The sequence below is a fragment of the Melanotaenia boesemani genome, chromosome 16 (assembly GCF_017639745.1).
Source record: "Melanotaenia boesemani isolate fMelBoe1 chromosome 16, fMelBoe1.pri, whole genome shotgun sequence".
Classification (NCBI taxonomy): domain Eukaryota; kingdom Metazoa; phylum Chordata; class Actinopteri; order Atheriniformes; family Melanotaeniidae; genus Melanotaenia; species Melanotaenia boesemani.
In genome coordinates this window covers 415,001-429,029 of record NC_055697.1, presented here as the reverse complement: position 1 = coordinate 429,029, position 14,029 = coordinate 415,001, and the positions used below count along the sequence as shown (strand labels likewise).

At 41.2% G+C, this 14,029-nt stretch overlaps 1 protein-coding gene across 2 annotated transcripts in view; it reads right to left on the bottom strand.

The window, feature by feature from the left end:
* The window catches only part of fbxw4 (F-box and WD repeat domain containing 4), a 72,998-nt gene that overhangs the window by 16,110 nt on the left and 42,859 nt on the right, over positions 1-14,029 (bottom strand). For both annotated transcript variants that reach the window (XM_042009670.1, XM_042009671.1), the window contains one exon: positions 1,864-2,004. In XM_042009670.1, coding sequence (XP_041865604.1) covers positions 1,864-2,004 — 141 coding nt within the window. The remainder of the gene's footprint in view (positions 1-1,863; positions 2,005-14,029) is intronic.

Here is a 14,029-nt window from a genome sequence, read left to right as displayed (position 1 = left end):
GTGGAAGTTTCCAGTTCTGGTTGGTGGAAGTTTCCAGTTCTGGTTGGTGGACGTTTCCAGTTCTGGTTGGTGGGAGTTTCCAGTTCTGGTTGGTGGGAGCTTCCAGTTCTGGTTGGTGGAAGTTTCCAGTTCTGGTTGGTGGAAGTTTCCAGTTCTGGTTGGTGGAAGTTTCCAGTTCGGGTTGGTGGAAGTTTCCAGTTCGGGTTGGTGGAAGTTTCCAGTTCTGGTTGGTGGAAGTTTCTAGTTCTGGTTGGTGGAAGTTTCCAGTTCTGGTTGGTGGAAGTTTCCAGTTCGGGTTGGTGGAAGTTTCCAGTTCTGGTTGGTGGAAGTTTCCAGTTCGGGTTGGTGGAAGTTTCCAGTTCGGGTTGGTGGAAGTTTCCAGTTCGGGTTGGTGGAAGTTTCCAGTTCGGGTTGGTGGAAGTTTCCAGTTCGGGTTGGTGGAAGTTTCCAGTTCTGGTTGGTGGAAGTTTCCAGTTCTGGTTGGTGGGAGCTTCCAGTTCTGGTTGGTGGAAGTTTCCAGTTTGGGTTGGTGGAAGTTTCCAGTTCTGGTTGGTGGAAGTTTCCAGTTCTGGTTGGTGGAAGTTTCCAGTTCGGGTTGGTGGAAGTTTCCAGTTCTGGTTGGTGGAAGTTTCCAGTTCTGGTTGGTGGAAGTTTCCAGTTCTGGTTGGTGGGAGCTTCCAGTTCTGGTTGGTGGAAGTTTCCAGTTCTGGTTGGTGGAAGTTTCCAGTTCTGGTTGGTGGGAGCTTCCAGTTCTGGTTGGTGGAAGTTTCCAGTTTGGGTTGGTGGAAGTTTCCAGTTCTGGTTGGTGGAAGTTTCCAGTTCTGGTTGGTGGAAGTTTCCAGTTCGGGTTGGTGGAAGTTTCCAGTTCTGGTTGGTGGAAGTTTCCAGTTCTGGTTGGTGGAAGTTTCCAGTTCTGGTTGGTGGGAGCTTCCAGTTCTGGTTGGTGGAAGTTTCCAGTTCGGGTTGGTGGAAGTTTCCAGTTCGGGTTGGTGGAAGTTTCCAGTTCTGGTTGGTGGAAGTTTCCAGTTCGGGTTGGCGGAAGTTTCCAGTTCTGGTTGGTGGAAGTTTCCAGTTCTGGTTGGTGGAAGTTCTGGTGACTCTGCTGCTGTTTTGTCTCTGAACAAATGAACTAAGTGGCTCTGGTGCTAAATTATTGATACATTTGAATATTAGGTTAAGAAAGCACAAGTGACTAAAACTTGCAAAGCTTAGCAATTTATACTTTTCTAGGATTTTGCAGTGGTGGTAGCAGATTGGTTTTCTGCCCATAAGTTTTATTGCTTGATTGTACAATGACCCAATGCACTTTATGGCTGAGGGAGGAGCCTGGCCCCATGCTGTCATGCAATATGATATATGTGAGAATATCATAGCATGCCTGTAAAGGAGGGCGACCTGGTCTGGGATATAGTGCCTGATTAGTTTAAAACACAAAATAAACACTCACCTACTGAGTAGCATGTTGGTTTGATTAACTAGCTGACTTTCATTATTAAATATGAATTAACAATTTATTAATAATAATTGTCAATTATCAAAAACAAATTAAACATGGTCCATAAATACAGTGACTATACATCTTTGGATGTAGATTGATGAATCTAAATGCTGCTGACAATCTGTTCCATCAGAGTTTCTACATGGTGGAGTTGCTTGTCAGTGTCTTTGTCTCATGTGTCTTTGTCTGTATGTTTATGATCCATACTTGGAGTGTTTATTTAATACGCTGCTTGGCTGTTTCATGATGGAAAGGAAACCTTCAGTTTCTCCAAGATGATCCACTCATCATTATTTCTGGTTTTGAGAATATTACCATGCAGAATGACAAGGAAATACATTGAATAATTTACATAAACCACTCACTGTGGGCTGAGTCGGAGGTCCCACAGTCGAATGAAGGTATCGTGGCCGCAGGTGAGTAGCTGGAACGGAGACTCAAATACTATATCCAACACACCAGCACCACGACGAAACTCTGAGCCCAGACTGCACACACACGCAGACCTGGGAAGGACAGAAAGGAAATGAAAAATATCTTATTTGTTCCAGAGGAAAAATGTGAAGGAAAGAAGGGCATAACAAGGCTGTAAAAGCTGGTTTTTCACTTGGGGAATATCTTCAGTAGAAGAAGATATCCAAAATGTAAATTTATCAAGTATAAATGTAGAAAAAAAAAATTTAACACCATCATGAATTAACAGAAAAATGGGTGGTGTGGTGGTTAGCAAGGCAGCCTCACAGAACAAGGGTTGCTGGTTCAGTCCTCAGCTGGGGGGAGGTTCGAGCAGTGGCTTTTCTATGCGGAGTTTGCATGCTCTCTTCGGGTACTCCGGCTCCTGGCTGTTAGAATAATTGGTGACTCTAAATTCTCCCCATCAGTGAGTGTTTGGACCTGTGATGGACAACTAATTGCTGGGATAGGCTCCAGCTTCCCTGTGACCCTGTGACCCTGAATTGGACGTACAGAGAATGAATGATTGAAAATAGCTTAAATAATTGTTAAAAAACAAACAAACAAACAAACAAACAAAAAAACCTACTACAACACTGACAGGCAGCTGGTGTGAAGAATGGACCATTATTTTCAGCAGCTTGTGCAGAAATCTTCTCTGAACAATCAGCTCCAGTGGCTGCTGTAAAATAGCAGTTTGGCTAACTGGTACATTTACAGTAATGTCTTTTAATGTACAATGTCCCTGTCAAATAAACCAATAAACTCAAACTCAGAGTGGGCTCTCTGAAGCAGTAGATGATGGCGTCTTCAAACCCAAGCTCATGACGATAAGCATTAACTGTAATGGGTCCTAAAAGGTGTTGACTTGTTCATTATTTATTAAGTCTCTGCAGGACTTTCATAATGGGAGGTTTTGGGACAACTGGTCTGTAGTCATTTGGTTCAAACGGTTGGGATTTTTTAGGTACTGGAACAAGACAGGATCTTGTCTGACTGGTTTTGAAAAGGTGCTGAAGAGTCCAAATTAGATGTTCTGAGTAGGTTTTCAGGAGTCTGGGACTGACACCATCTGGACCTGCAGCCTTGTTCAGTCTTTCCAGTTGCTTCTTCACCTGACCGGAGACAGACAGGTTAAAGGTGGAGGCAGAGAGGTCTCAGAATATTCTGATGTGGAGGGAGATGAGGATGTGAGGTGAGACAGGACTCTGGATGGGTTTGTTGAACTTGTCTTAAATAACTTCCTGTCTCCATCCCTGAAGGTGTTCTTTTTGATACTAAGCAGGTTTTTCAGGTCCCTGGTGATCCGGGGTTTGTTACTGGGGAAAAGTGTCACTGTTCTTGTTGGGATGATGCTGTCCTCATAGAAGTTGATATAATCTGTCACACAGTCACGGCATTGATGTCCTTTCCATGTGGTTTACAGAAGACATCCTATTCTTGGCCACAGTGCACCTCTCAGAACATCTTCAGCTTCATTGAGTTTGTAGGTGGAGGTGAGAAGAATCAGATTCTCTAATCTTCCTAAAGGATATAATATTGTGTTATGAAATGTTATATTGATTAAATTGTATTATATTGTATTATATAAGGTTATGTATATTCACCTCTGGACCCAGACTGAAAATAAAACATGCACACGTGAAGCTGCCCCCGGCTGATCTGCCAGCAAAAACATAAAAAAATAAAAATGGTTCAGTGTAATATGTTACATGATGTAACATATTAAAGACCTCTTAATAAAAATGGGGCTGGGCACATTGACCCTCCATCATTGCTTTAACACATTAACACTGACAATTATTTTACCACGCTATTTTTTTTCCATTAACTACACAAACCACAGGTCACAGAAAGCATTGTACTGGTTGGGGATGACCCTCTTTTCTGTGTCAACCTTGAGATCATCTGTAGGTGTGCTGCAGCAGTGACACCTGTTCAGGTATATATATATATATATATATATATATATATATATATATATGTATATATATTAGGGCTGGACACTTTAACGCGTTAATCGCTCATTATCACAACGATTAGATAACGTCGTTAATTATTTTTGTTTTGATGACAGAAACATGGCGTCCATGTCTCTCTTCCCTGCTGCAGCAGTGATGATGTAATCAGGAGAGAGCGGCTTTATTAACATGAAGAGACGTTTTCTGTCTGGAACTTAAGAAAGAAGAAGAAGAACCGATGTTTCTCTTTGTCTAAACTCATGCAGACAGGAAACTGCTCCCAAAAGACAACGAGAAACTTTTAATTTATTAATGTTTTTTAATAAATGCAGTTTTAATTTATTTAAGACAGTAAAGGTAAAACATGTTTTCTGACTTTTAAAAACGTGCAGCATAAATCGGGTCTTCTTCTGCCTCTGGTTCGGTGAATCTTGGTCATATTAAGATGAAACTTCCAGCTGTGGAATCTGTGAGATGTGAGCTTTCAGTAGAGGAGCCGTTTGTTCGTGTTCATGGGGAAACATCATCTGTGTTTATGTATTTTCAGACTTTGTGTACCTGGTCTTTTAACTATTGTTGTCTTAACTGTGTTTGTTGGTGATAGAAATGGTTTTACTGAGCTGGTAGCTGAGATTCTGGACTTTCTGTGGATACCACACATGTTTATAGTTACATCTACAGACCTGACGCTACACCCGGAAACCAGATGTTAACCCTTAACTCCCGGTAGCGGAGGCTGCAGGTGCAGAGGTGAAGCTAAACAGTCAAGCTAAGAATGAAAGTTTAGAGAATTTATATCCAGAAATGTGGATAATGAAGCAGTGAAGGTGCATGGATGGAAGTTATTGTGCATATTGTGAATATTTCTCTCTCCTCACCATCTAGAAGCTGTGAGATTCTCATCCTGCTTTCTGTCTGTTCACCTGATGCTGATATTCATCACATATTGTTCCTTCTGTGTTTAGAAGGAAGCAGCTTCACAGCTTTAAATTCATCCTGCTGACTTTTTACCTTTTAGTTAGTAAATCCTGAACATTTCATCCTTCTTTCTCATAAATATGTGGTTTTATATATGAAGAAATATTTTAACTGTTGGTGTTTAAAGAGAAAACTGCTGCTAAACCTGTTTATGTGTTTAGTGCAGGGGTCTGCAGCCTTTCCAATCCAAAGAGACATTTTTCCCTCAGCCAGCTAAATAAAACTCCTTTAGAGACGCAGATGTTACCAGACTTTTCAAAAAGGAAACTTAATATATATTTTCATGAAGAGCCACATTTTTATTTCCATTTTTAGGTAGGTAATGACAATAAAGATAGATTTAAAAAATATTTTAGCCACATATTTAGAGACATTGTGGAAGGTCCAGAGTCGCAGGTTGGAAACCCCTGATGTTTATAAACCAAAATTTACTGTATTTTCTTTATAAAGCTGTAGGCCTTCTTTTAAAGGAAAGAGACAATTTGCGTGTAGCAATGTGATTAATCGCAACATATCATGCGATTAATCCAATTAAAAGTTTTAATCGTTGCCCGGAACTAATATATATATATATATATATACAATGTTATGAGTGAGTGAGCTGACTGTGGCAAGATGGCCGCCAGCGTGGGTGAGTCATCCAGCCTTTATTGAAGATATCGATGCTGCTACAGCTTAGCCGGCGGAGTCCTAGTCAAAACATGTCACAAGTCGTGTGATGTCATGTCATGTTCATTAGCGACAATTAAGTCTTTATATTCAACAGTCCACATAACAAGGGTTATAAATAACCGATTTACTAATAGCGTTCCTTTTTTCAGTAATGAGTAATCTCACTGATTATTCTTCCCATCATTATAACGCTCTCACCGTTACCGCCGAAATGTGGCACGATACTGTAAGTGAAGATGTTTTTGATCCGACCATCTTGATCTCTAGCTGAGAGGCATGTTTTTGTTTGTTTTTCCTTCCTCTTCCGTCAGTCAGCTGAGCCAGCTCACATTTTGATTGGCTTTTGTTCCGGTACATGTTACATGACACACTTCACAGGCTCGGCTCCTCTCAGAGCGCCCTCTATACTGCAGGATTTCTAGTCACAAATCTTAAACATGTCCATTATCTACGATCTCTCCTTACGAGGCTCTCCAAGCGGAAGGAGACCGGACAAAATCAGTCTTAACACACCCACACCACAGGAAAATCAGACACAATGTTGTTTGCAAACATCCGACAATCTGACTTTTTCTGGCGTTGATAGGGCGAGATCAGGACAAAAATCGCCCGATTATCCTGTAGTGTGTAGCCGCCTTAATTGTTTTGCTATGTGCACCAGTGCATCTTTACTCAAAAATGTATTGCAAGCCCTGTAATGTAATATTTTTACCATATCACTCAGTTTGATCTGAGAGCGAATGCAAGAATGTGTGGAGGTTGTATGACACTGGTTCAGAGGCTGCTCTCACAAATGGTTTGGATGATTTCGTATAAAAAATAATGCACAGATAATCGTACATATCCTACGAAATGATAAATCAATGGAGGCGCTCTTTCATGTTGTATACAGGACTTTTCTGGTTGCAAAACAACAACAACAACAACAAAAAATGTTTTTAAACAAAAAAAACAAAAACAAATGCAACAACGTAAAAATGAAGGCATTTAAACTGTGACTAGGAGCACAGCAGCAGTGAAACAATGGACCTTTAACAAGTTAGATTGATTGAAAAACTAAAGACTTTTTTTTTTTTACACAGATTGTCACAGGTCTTGAGAGGTCGTTACTAATATGGTTGCTATGGACACTGCTATGTGCACGTTCCAATCCTGTTTTGGGCTGTCTGCCATTAACGGGCTGCATTCCATTTCAATTTACTGTTGGCCAGTAGTTTGTAGGTATTGTTTATTTTATTTATATTTTAGAATATGCAGGAGGTTTTTCCTTCTTTTTTCAGTTTGCAATGACATCCAATAAAGCAATGATACCAAATTCTGGTCTTCAAGGCCGGGTGTCCTGCAGGTATTAGATGTTTCGAATTAAATGGATCTCTGACTAGATCTGCACAAGTCTGCTACTGACCAATTAATTTGGGTCAGGTGTGTTGCAGCAGGGAAACATCCAAAGTCTGCAGGACAGTGAGCCTTGAGGACTAGAGTTGGGATCCCTGCAATAAATTAATTTGATATTTTGGCCTGGTTTTTATGTCACAATAGCAACTTGAAATTTAGACAACTTGAGATTTTTTAAATAATTTGGGTGTTTCAGTGACATGTAACCAAGGAGCCCAAAAAAACTAACCTCACACCATTCCATTAATGAGATAATGAGTCTGAGAAATGCCACAGTACATGTTTTCTCAGATGTTTAACGTCAGATGATTTTTTTGGGGGAAAAAAACAAACAAAAAAAAAAGAGTAAGGCTAAAAATACTTAATAATACTTTGGTATTATTAAAGGAAAAGAATCAGCCAGACTACATCATTTATTTTGAGAAGTAGCTAAAAAGCATAAAACAAAATGTGGTTTCAATACGGGGCGGCCAGGGGGTCCATAGCTTTTTGGTAGTTGCATGAAGGGGGCCGGAATGAAAATAGGTTGGGAATCACTGCTCTACATGACACATTTGACAAAAAAATTACCTTTAAAACTTGACCTCAGTGCATATTTGAAGCATAAAAAAGATGGACGGAGCCTCCTTGATGTCACCCGCAGGTTTCTGAAAAGCTGAATCGAAGCTCATTGGGCGGTTCCTGTAGAGGTAAGGAGTACATGGAGGTAGGAACCTTTGTTGGGGTGTTCCAGGGAGGAGGCCTCCTAATAAAGGACCAAGTTGACTGCATGGAGTTGTGTTGTCTATCACTTTGCTGAGCTGTAAGGTACATATAGCCTCCATATTGTCTGAATACAGAAGTGAACGGAGTCTCGGTCAGATAGAACGCAGCTGGGTCTGTACTGATTTTTTTTTCTCTCTCTCAAGAAGATGGCGAGTTAGCTGCTTGTTGCTAACAGGAGGCGCAGCATGAGCCAATTCCAAGTTTCACCACCTGAAAAGTTTTTGTTTAAAGCGGACAGCGAAGTGGATTAAACGTTTCGACAGATATCGCACAGCATCGGGCCTGGACACCCAAGTGGACAAAAATCAAGTAAATGCTTTAATTTACTGTATGGGAGAGGAACCAGAGGACATATTGGTTTCCCTCCACTGAACCCACTGAATGGTGCGCTCCTATGGTTGTGGTGCCCAAACACACAGGCAGAGTGAGAATATTGACAGACCTCACTGAACTTTAGAAATCCGTCATGAGGGAAAAGCATCCCTTACCCCCCGTCGAACACACCTTAGGACAGTTAGCAGGAACCAAAGTGTTCTCTAAGTTTGACGCTAATGCTGGATTTTATCAGATTCCCCTGTCCAAGGATTCTTCTCTGCTAAGCACATTCATAATACCATTTGGACATTACTGCTACAATCAGCTGTGTTTTGGGATCTCATCAGCACCCAAGCACTTCCAGAAGCGCATGTCACAGTTGTCATGAAGGTAAACTTGACCTATTAACCCTCAAATGGATTTTGGCTAAAAATACCTCATAAAGCTGAAATAGCGACTACACTACTGTAGATCCATGTAGATAAAATATTCTTTTTAAATAAAAACACAAACAAGTAGTTCTTCCTGTTTTACACTCATAAGTACGGTGGTAAAAAATAAATGCTTACTTCATTTTCAAACATAATATACAGCAGAACTGGCAGTTACCCACTAAGCAAACTGACGTCTTAACCTCTTTACCAAGTCATATCAGACGTCCAATTTTGGTCCCTGCTACATGCAGACTGTGACGCCAGAAGACGTCTTTTTTCTGACGTCTAAATAATGTCAAGTATTGATGTCCACGGGACATCTGTATTGGGGCTAATTGTAGTCAAAATGTGGTTGTGTGGACGTCTGTTTTATGTCATATTTGAACTTATTTTAGACATTTCTGAGCTCTGTGCAATATCCATCCCAAAGTGACAAATGCTATTGTAAGGTAATTAAAATAAAAAAATAAGATCACTAAAGATTATATTAGTTCCCCATTTGAGGTTATGAGGAACATGTCCGAAATTACTGTTTTACAGTCTAGTGGCTGAAAGAACAAGGATCTCCTGAACCTGTCCTGCAGCTTCCCACTGCAGGACAACTACCCCCCCCCCAGTCAATCTGTCGTGTCCAGTGTCGGCATCGCTGGTGTATGAATGTGGATGACTGTTCGGTGGTGGTCGGAGAGGCCGTTTCCATCAGTCTACCCCAGGGCAGCTGTGGCTACACATGTAGCTACCATCACCAAAGATGAATGACGAGTGAATGAATAATGGATACAATTAAAAAGTGTTTTGGGTGCCTTAAAAAGTGCTATATAAATGATTACTATATACCATTACTATTATCATATTCACATGTCTGGTACACACTGCAGTAATGTTTGTGTTGTTGAATAATCTTCCTTGTAACCAGTTTTAACATTTAATCTTGGGCCCATGATGTTACCCTATCAAACTGATGTTTGTAGCAACTGCAAACAAAAAGGGAACGAAACAAAGAGCTCTTAGGTACTATATTCGGTTCTACTTAGCACTTTTATTTAATGTAATCCGAGCCACTGAGCATGACAGAGTGTGAGGCTGGGAAATGTGTGTCCAGTGACTTCAGTTTCATGCAGCACTATGTTCCTGTGATCACAGCTTTCTACCACTTGCCCCTCAGCTCTTGATTATTGGAGAATAACTGTCTCTTTGTTGCCATATAATACCCTCCATGACTCTGACTGTGTGCTACTCTCACATGTGTGATACCTGCCTCTTAGCAACCATTTAAAGGAGGCCAGTGGCCTTGGTGACAGAGAAGTCCCATACTTTGACTCATGCCCCCTCCCTCGCCCCATAGCTCAATCTGTGGGATTGGGCTAGTAATCCCCTGCCCGTACCCCAGGGGGGTTTTTATTGGACCAAGGTTTTCCACACAGGGTGCCTTACTGGTGCAAGCTCTCTCATTGCCAGGGTCTCAGAGCTAAATCAGGGCTGATGGGGAGTCTGGGATGAAGCTGAGTTTAGGCCTGTGTGGTGCAGTAACTCCTCATTTGCTTCTTACAACTACAGCCAAAGAACTTAGCACATGCCACACAAAAAGAAATCCATTTATGCCTTAAGGATACAAAGCTGTTTTTTCATAACTAAATAAAGGTGGCAAAACCAGGGTCAAGAAAAAGAGATAACCTCAACTTCTGAAATCTTCAGTCAGGATTATATCCATGACTATTTTAAACTGTTCTGAGTCAAGCAGCAACGTATAATCTGTCAGAACTACTTTATCTGTCAGTTAGCAGTGGCACAACTTTCTAATCTGAACATTCTTTCTATCCAACATAGCTTGACATTCACTATAAACAAACTCTACTTTGTGACATGAACATGGATTCAGATCTTGGTTTGGTTATAAAAGGACCGAATAACCAACCACAGTGACCGCATATAGGGATGTCCATTATGATACTCTGGTGTTCATACTTTGATATCTGCCAGTCAAAATTGTGGCCCAGCTATTTTACTGGACTACTTTTACTGGGAATCCTGTTGATGTAACAGGAGTGTTGCTGTTGCAGTATCATCTGCTACTGGAGTATGGCTTCCCAAGATAAACTGCACTAATGACTGGTCAAAAATAAGTATTTACTGAATCTACAGTTATGATTGTAGCTTGGAATGGTAACTCTCATGTCAAGAATCTTAGCTTTCCAATAACATGTGTAGGTACTTTTTTATTATTATTTTAATTATATAAATGAATAAACACAATGCCAACAAATGAATGCTATTCTTATAAAAAAAACAAAAACATCAGGAACCTTAAGGAAAAATTAAATGCAACCTGAAATTGGACTACTTTTAGGGCTCCCCCTTAAAGTATGAGCTGAATGTCTTTAGGGGAGCAGAGTTCCCTTTAGCTCCCCCATAATTTGACCTATGATAGTCATATTCCTCAGCTCTGTTCTCAGTCTCCTGTCTGTGAAGTATACGGTAGTGGGATTGAGGAGTTCCTGGAAGTAGTCCTTTCTTACTTGACGACTTTCTCAGTTCCGGTCAGTAGTTCTCCCCCCAGACCTAGTACCTAGTACAACCAGGGACAAGCGCTGCTTTCCTACGCTTGGCCGCTGATCAATGAACAGACCTTCACTGCGACTCAAAGTTCCTCCCAAGCCAGAGTTTTACTTTCCACAACCACCACTGATGTTGGCCTCTTGGTACCTGCAGCTACCCCTGGACCACCAAGCTAATAGGTCTCTCTTTCCCCACCACTTGTCCTTGATTAAGCCATTTTAGTAGGACAACAAGTCAGTGTACCGCGAAGACGGTAAACATTTGACAACATTGTGTCTTCACAAAAACCTATATCTCTAAATCCAGAGACATGATTTTGGGAAATCAAGATAAAATCCATACATGGGGAAGATGTCCAGAGGGCAAAGCTTCAAATTCCTTGGTGTCCACATTTCTGCTAACCTGAAACATCTCACCTGTTCACTAACTTTTATTGGTCAACAATACAGAGCATCCTTACCTGCTGCTGCAGTGTGAAGTGCACAGAGGAGAACAGGAAGGATCTACAGTGGGTGGTGAGGGCAGTGGAGCGTGTCATTGGATCACCACTCCCCTCAATCAGACATTTACACTGGCCGACCAAGAAAGAAAGCCAGCTGAATCCCGACAGACCACACACACACTGGACACTCACTGTTCCATGACTTCTGGGAGAAGGTGGAGAACAACAGAAAACAACAACAACAAAAAAACTACCCCAAAAAAACAGCTTCTGACCATGAGCTGTTGCATCTATCAGTCCTAATAACAACTGACTGATACAGTTACTGATGCAATACTATGAAAAAATCTGTCACCACATACTCACAGTGGTATTTGAATGTTAACACAAATATACATTCAGCCAATCACATGGCAGGAACTCAATGACCAGCTGAAGTTCAAACTGAGCATCAGAATGAGGAAGAAAGAGGATTTCAGTGACTCTGAATGTGGCATGGTTGCTGGTCTGAGTGTTTACTGGGATTTTCACCTACAACCATCTCCAGGGTTTCCAGAGAATGGTCTGAAGAAGAGAAAACATCCAGAGCAGCAGTTGTCTGGACCAGGATGTCTGGTTGATGTCAGAGATCTGATGAGCCACAGTGCCAGCTCCACATTCAGATGCTAGGCTCAGAATTTGGTGGAAAATTCTGCCTTGGATCAACGCTTCAGGCTGCTGCTGGTGTAATGGTGGGGGGAGATTTTCTTGGCCCACTTTGGGCCCCTTAGTACCAACGTGGCCTGGTTTAACCAGCACAGCCTACCTGAGTATTGTTGCTGACCATGTCCATCCCTTTATGACCACAGTGGAGCATCTTCTGATGCTACTTCCAGATAGATAAATACTTTATTCATTCCCATGGGGGAATTCATATTGTCAGCAGCTCAGTAATTTACACATATTTACAATGATATACGTAATTAACATTAATAAAATAAGTATATATGACCTCTAAGATAGGACAAATAATCCCCCAGAAAATCAGATGCTACATGAAACATCTCAGTTTAATCAGTCTGACCTGCAGTGAGGTCGTTATTTGGTGACAAGAGTCTTCTGTTTGCCTCAGTAGGCCTGGACTTAGTGATTGTTATAAAGGGCTATTGGCTGTGTGACACACAAAGTCTAAGTCCTGTTTCCAGTCTGTCTGGCCTCACTGCAGGGGCCACACACACACACACACACACACCCACACAAATTGTGAGAGGAATCATTAATGAATTGACAATGCTGAAAAAAATAGAAGAATTAGTTCAGGGAGAGCAGAAGAAAAGCAATGTGTATGTTTTTGTGACTTGGAGGATCATGTAAAGTTAAGCTAAGCCCTAAATCAGGGTCCTAGGGGGCACTTGGGTACAAGTCTTTTTGTCTAAAGCCATCAGACAGGTAGAGAAAAGGAGCCATGCTGAGGGTTTTACTGCCTAAAACAAACAGAGGGAGCTGCACAACCTGCTGCATGTCCACCCAATTAACCCTGCATCTCAGAGCTTTCTGCAGAGCAGCGACAGCAGGAATGTGAGCTTTCCCAGCTTAGACTGAGGGTAGAACTGCTGATGAAACATCAGCAATGAATGACAACCTTCCAAATGCAACAACACACACGGAGCCTCCACCTCAATGTAGACATTTACGCCTCTCCTTTCTGATTCAGGAATGTCAAGAATTATAGCCTGACCATTCGATTGTGACGAGAATGGCTTCTTTTTCAAGTAACAGAAGAAAATGTTGGTGTTGGGGAGTAATTGTCAGGGTTCTTTCTTCATTCTCTCCCTTCGATGTGTTTGGCCAAGAGTGAGAACAGTGTAAAAATTTGGGGTGTTGCTTGGATAAACCCCCTGTGTGGAGGATCACTCTCTGAATGGATGATCATAAGACTTCTTTGTCCTCCTAAGATTAAAAAAAAAGAATTAATTGCAGTAGAAAGAAAAAGAGAATGTTAAATTAAATTAAAATCAAAGGCACAAGAGCTCAATGGGAGCCGGGGATTCATGAAAGCCTATTGTCATGTTGTAAGGGTTACCACTGTTCTACTGCTCGCTGTTTTGCCTTTTGGCACCATCAAAACCCAAAGATGGCAAAAATGGAAAATGATCCCAGATAATAACTTCATTTTTTGTTAACCAATTGTTTATATGTGATCTAAATTTTAAATTTAAAGGGGAAAAAAAGAAAAGAAAATGAGTTCATACTAGGGGGATAATTCGATAACAGCATATATCGATTGATAGATGTGTGGTACAATAGGAAAAAAGGGTTGTTAAAGTTTAATAGAAAAAACAGTTTCTATTCCTTTTTCGTTATAGCCTACCATGTAGCTTAGTGCCACAGTCAATTCTTCTTCCCAACCAATCACAAACGCAGACCCAGGCACGTGCTGTCAGAGGCCCCGCCCTTCTCAAACCACAACAGAGAGCACGTGTAAGATGTTGCAGCAAGGCGAGGAGGAGGAAATTATTACGAAAAAGAGGTCAGGATGAGGAAAAAACATCCCCAGTTGATATTTTTAGTTCTTGTTGAG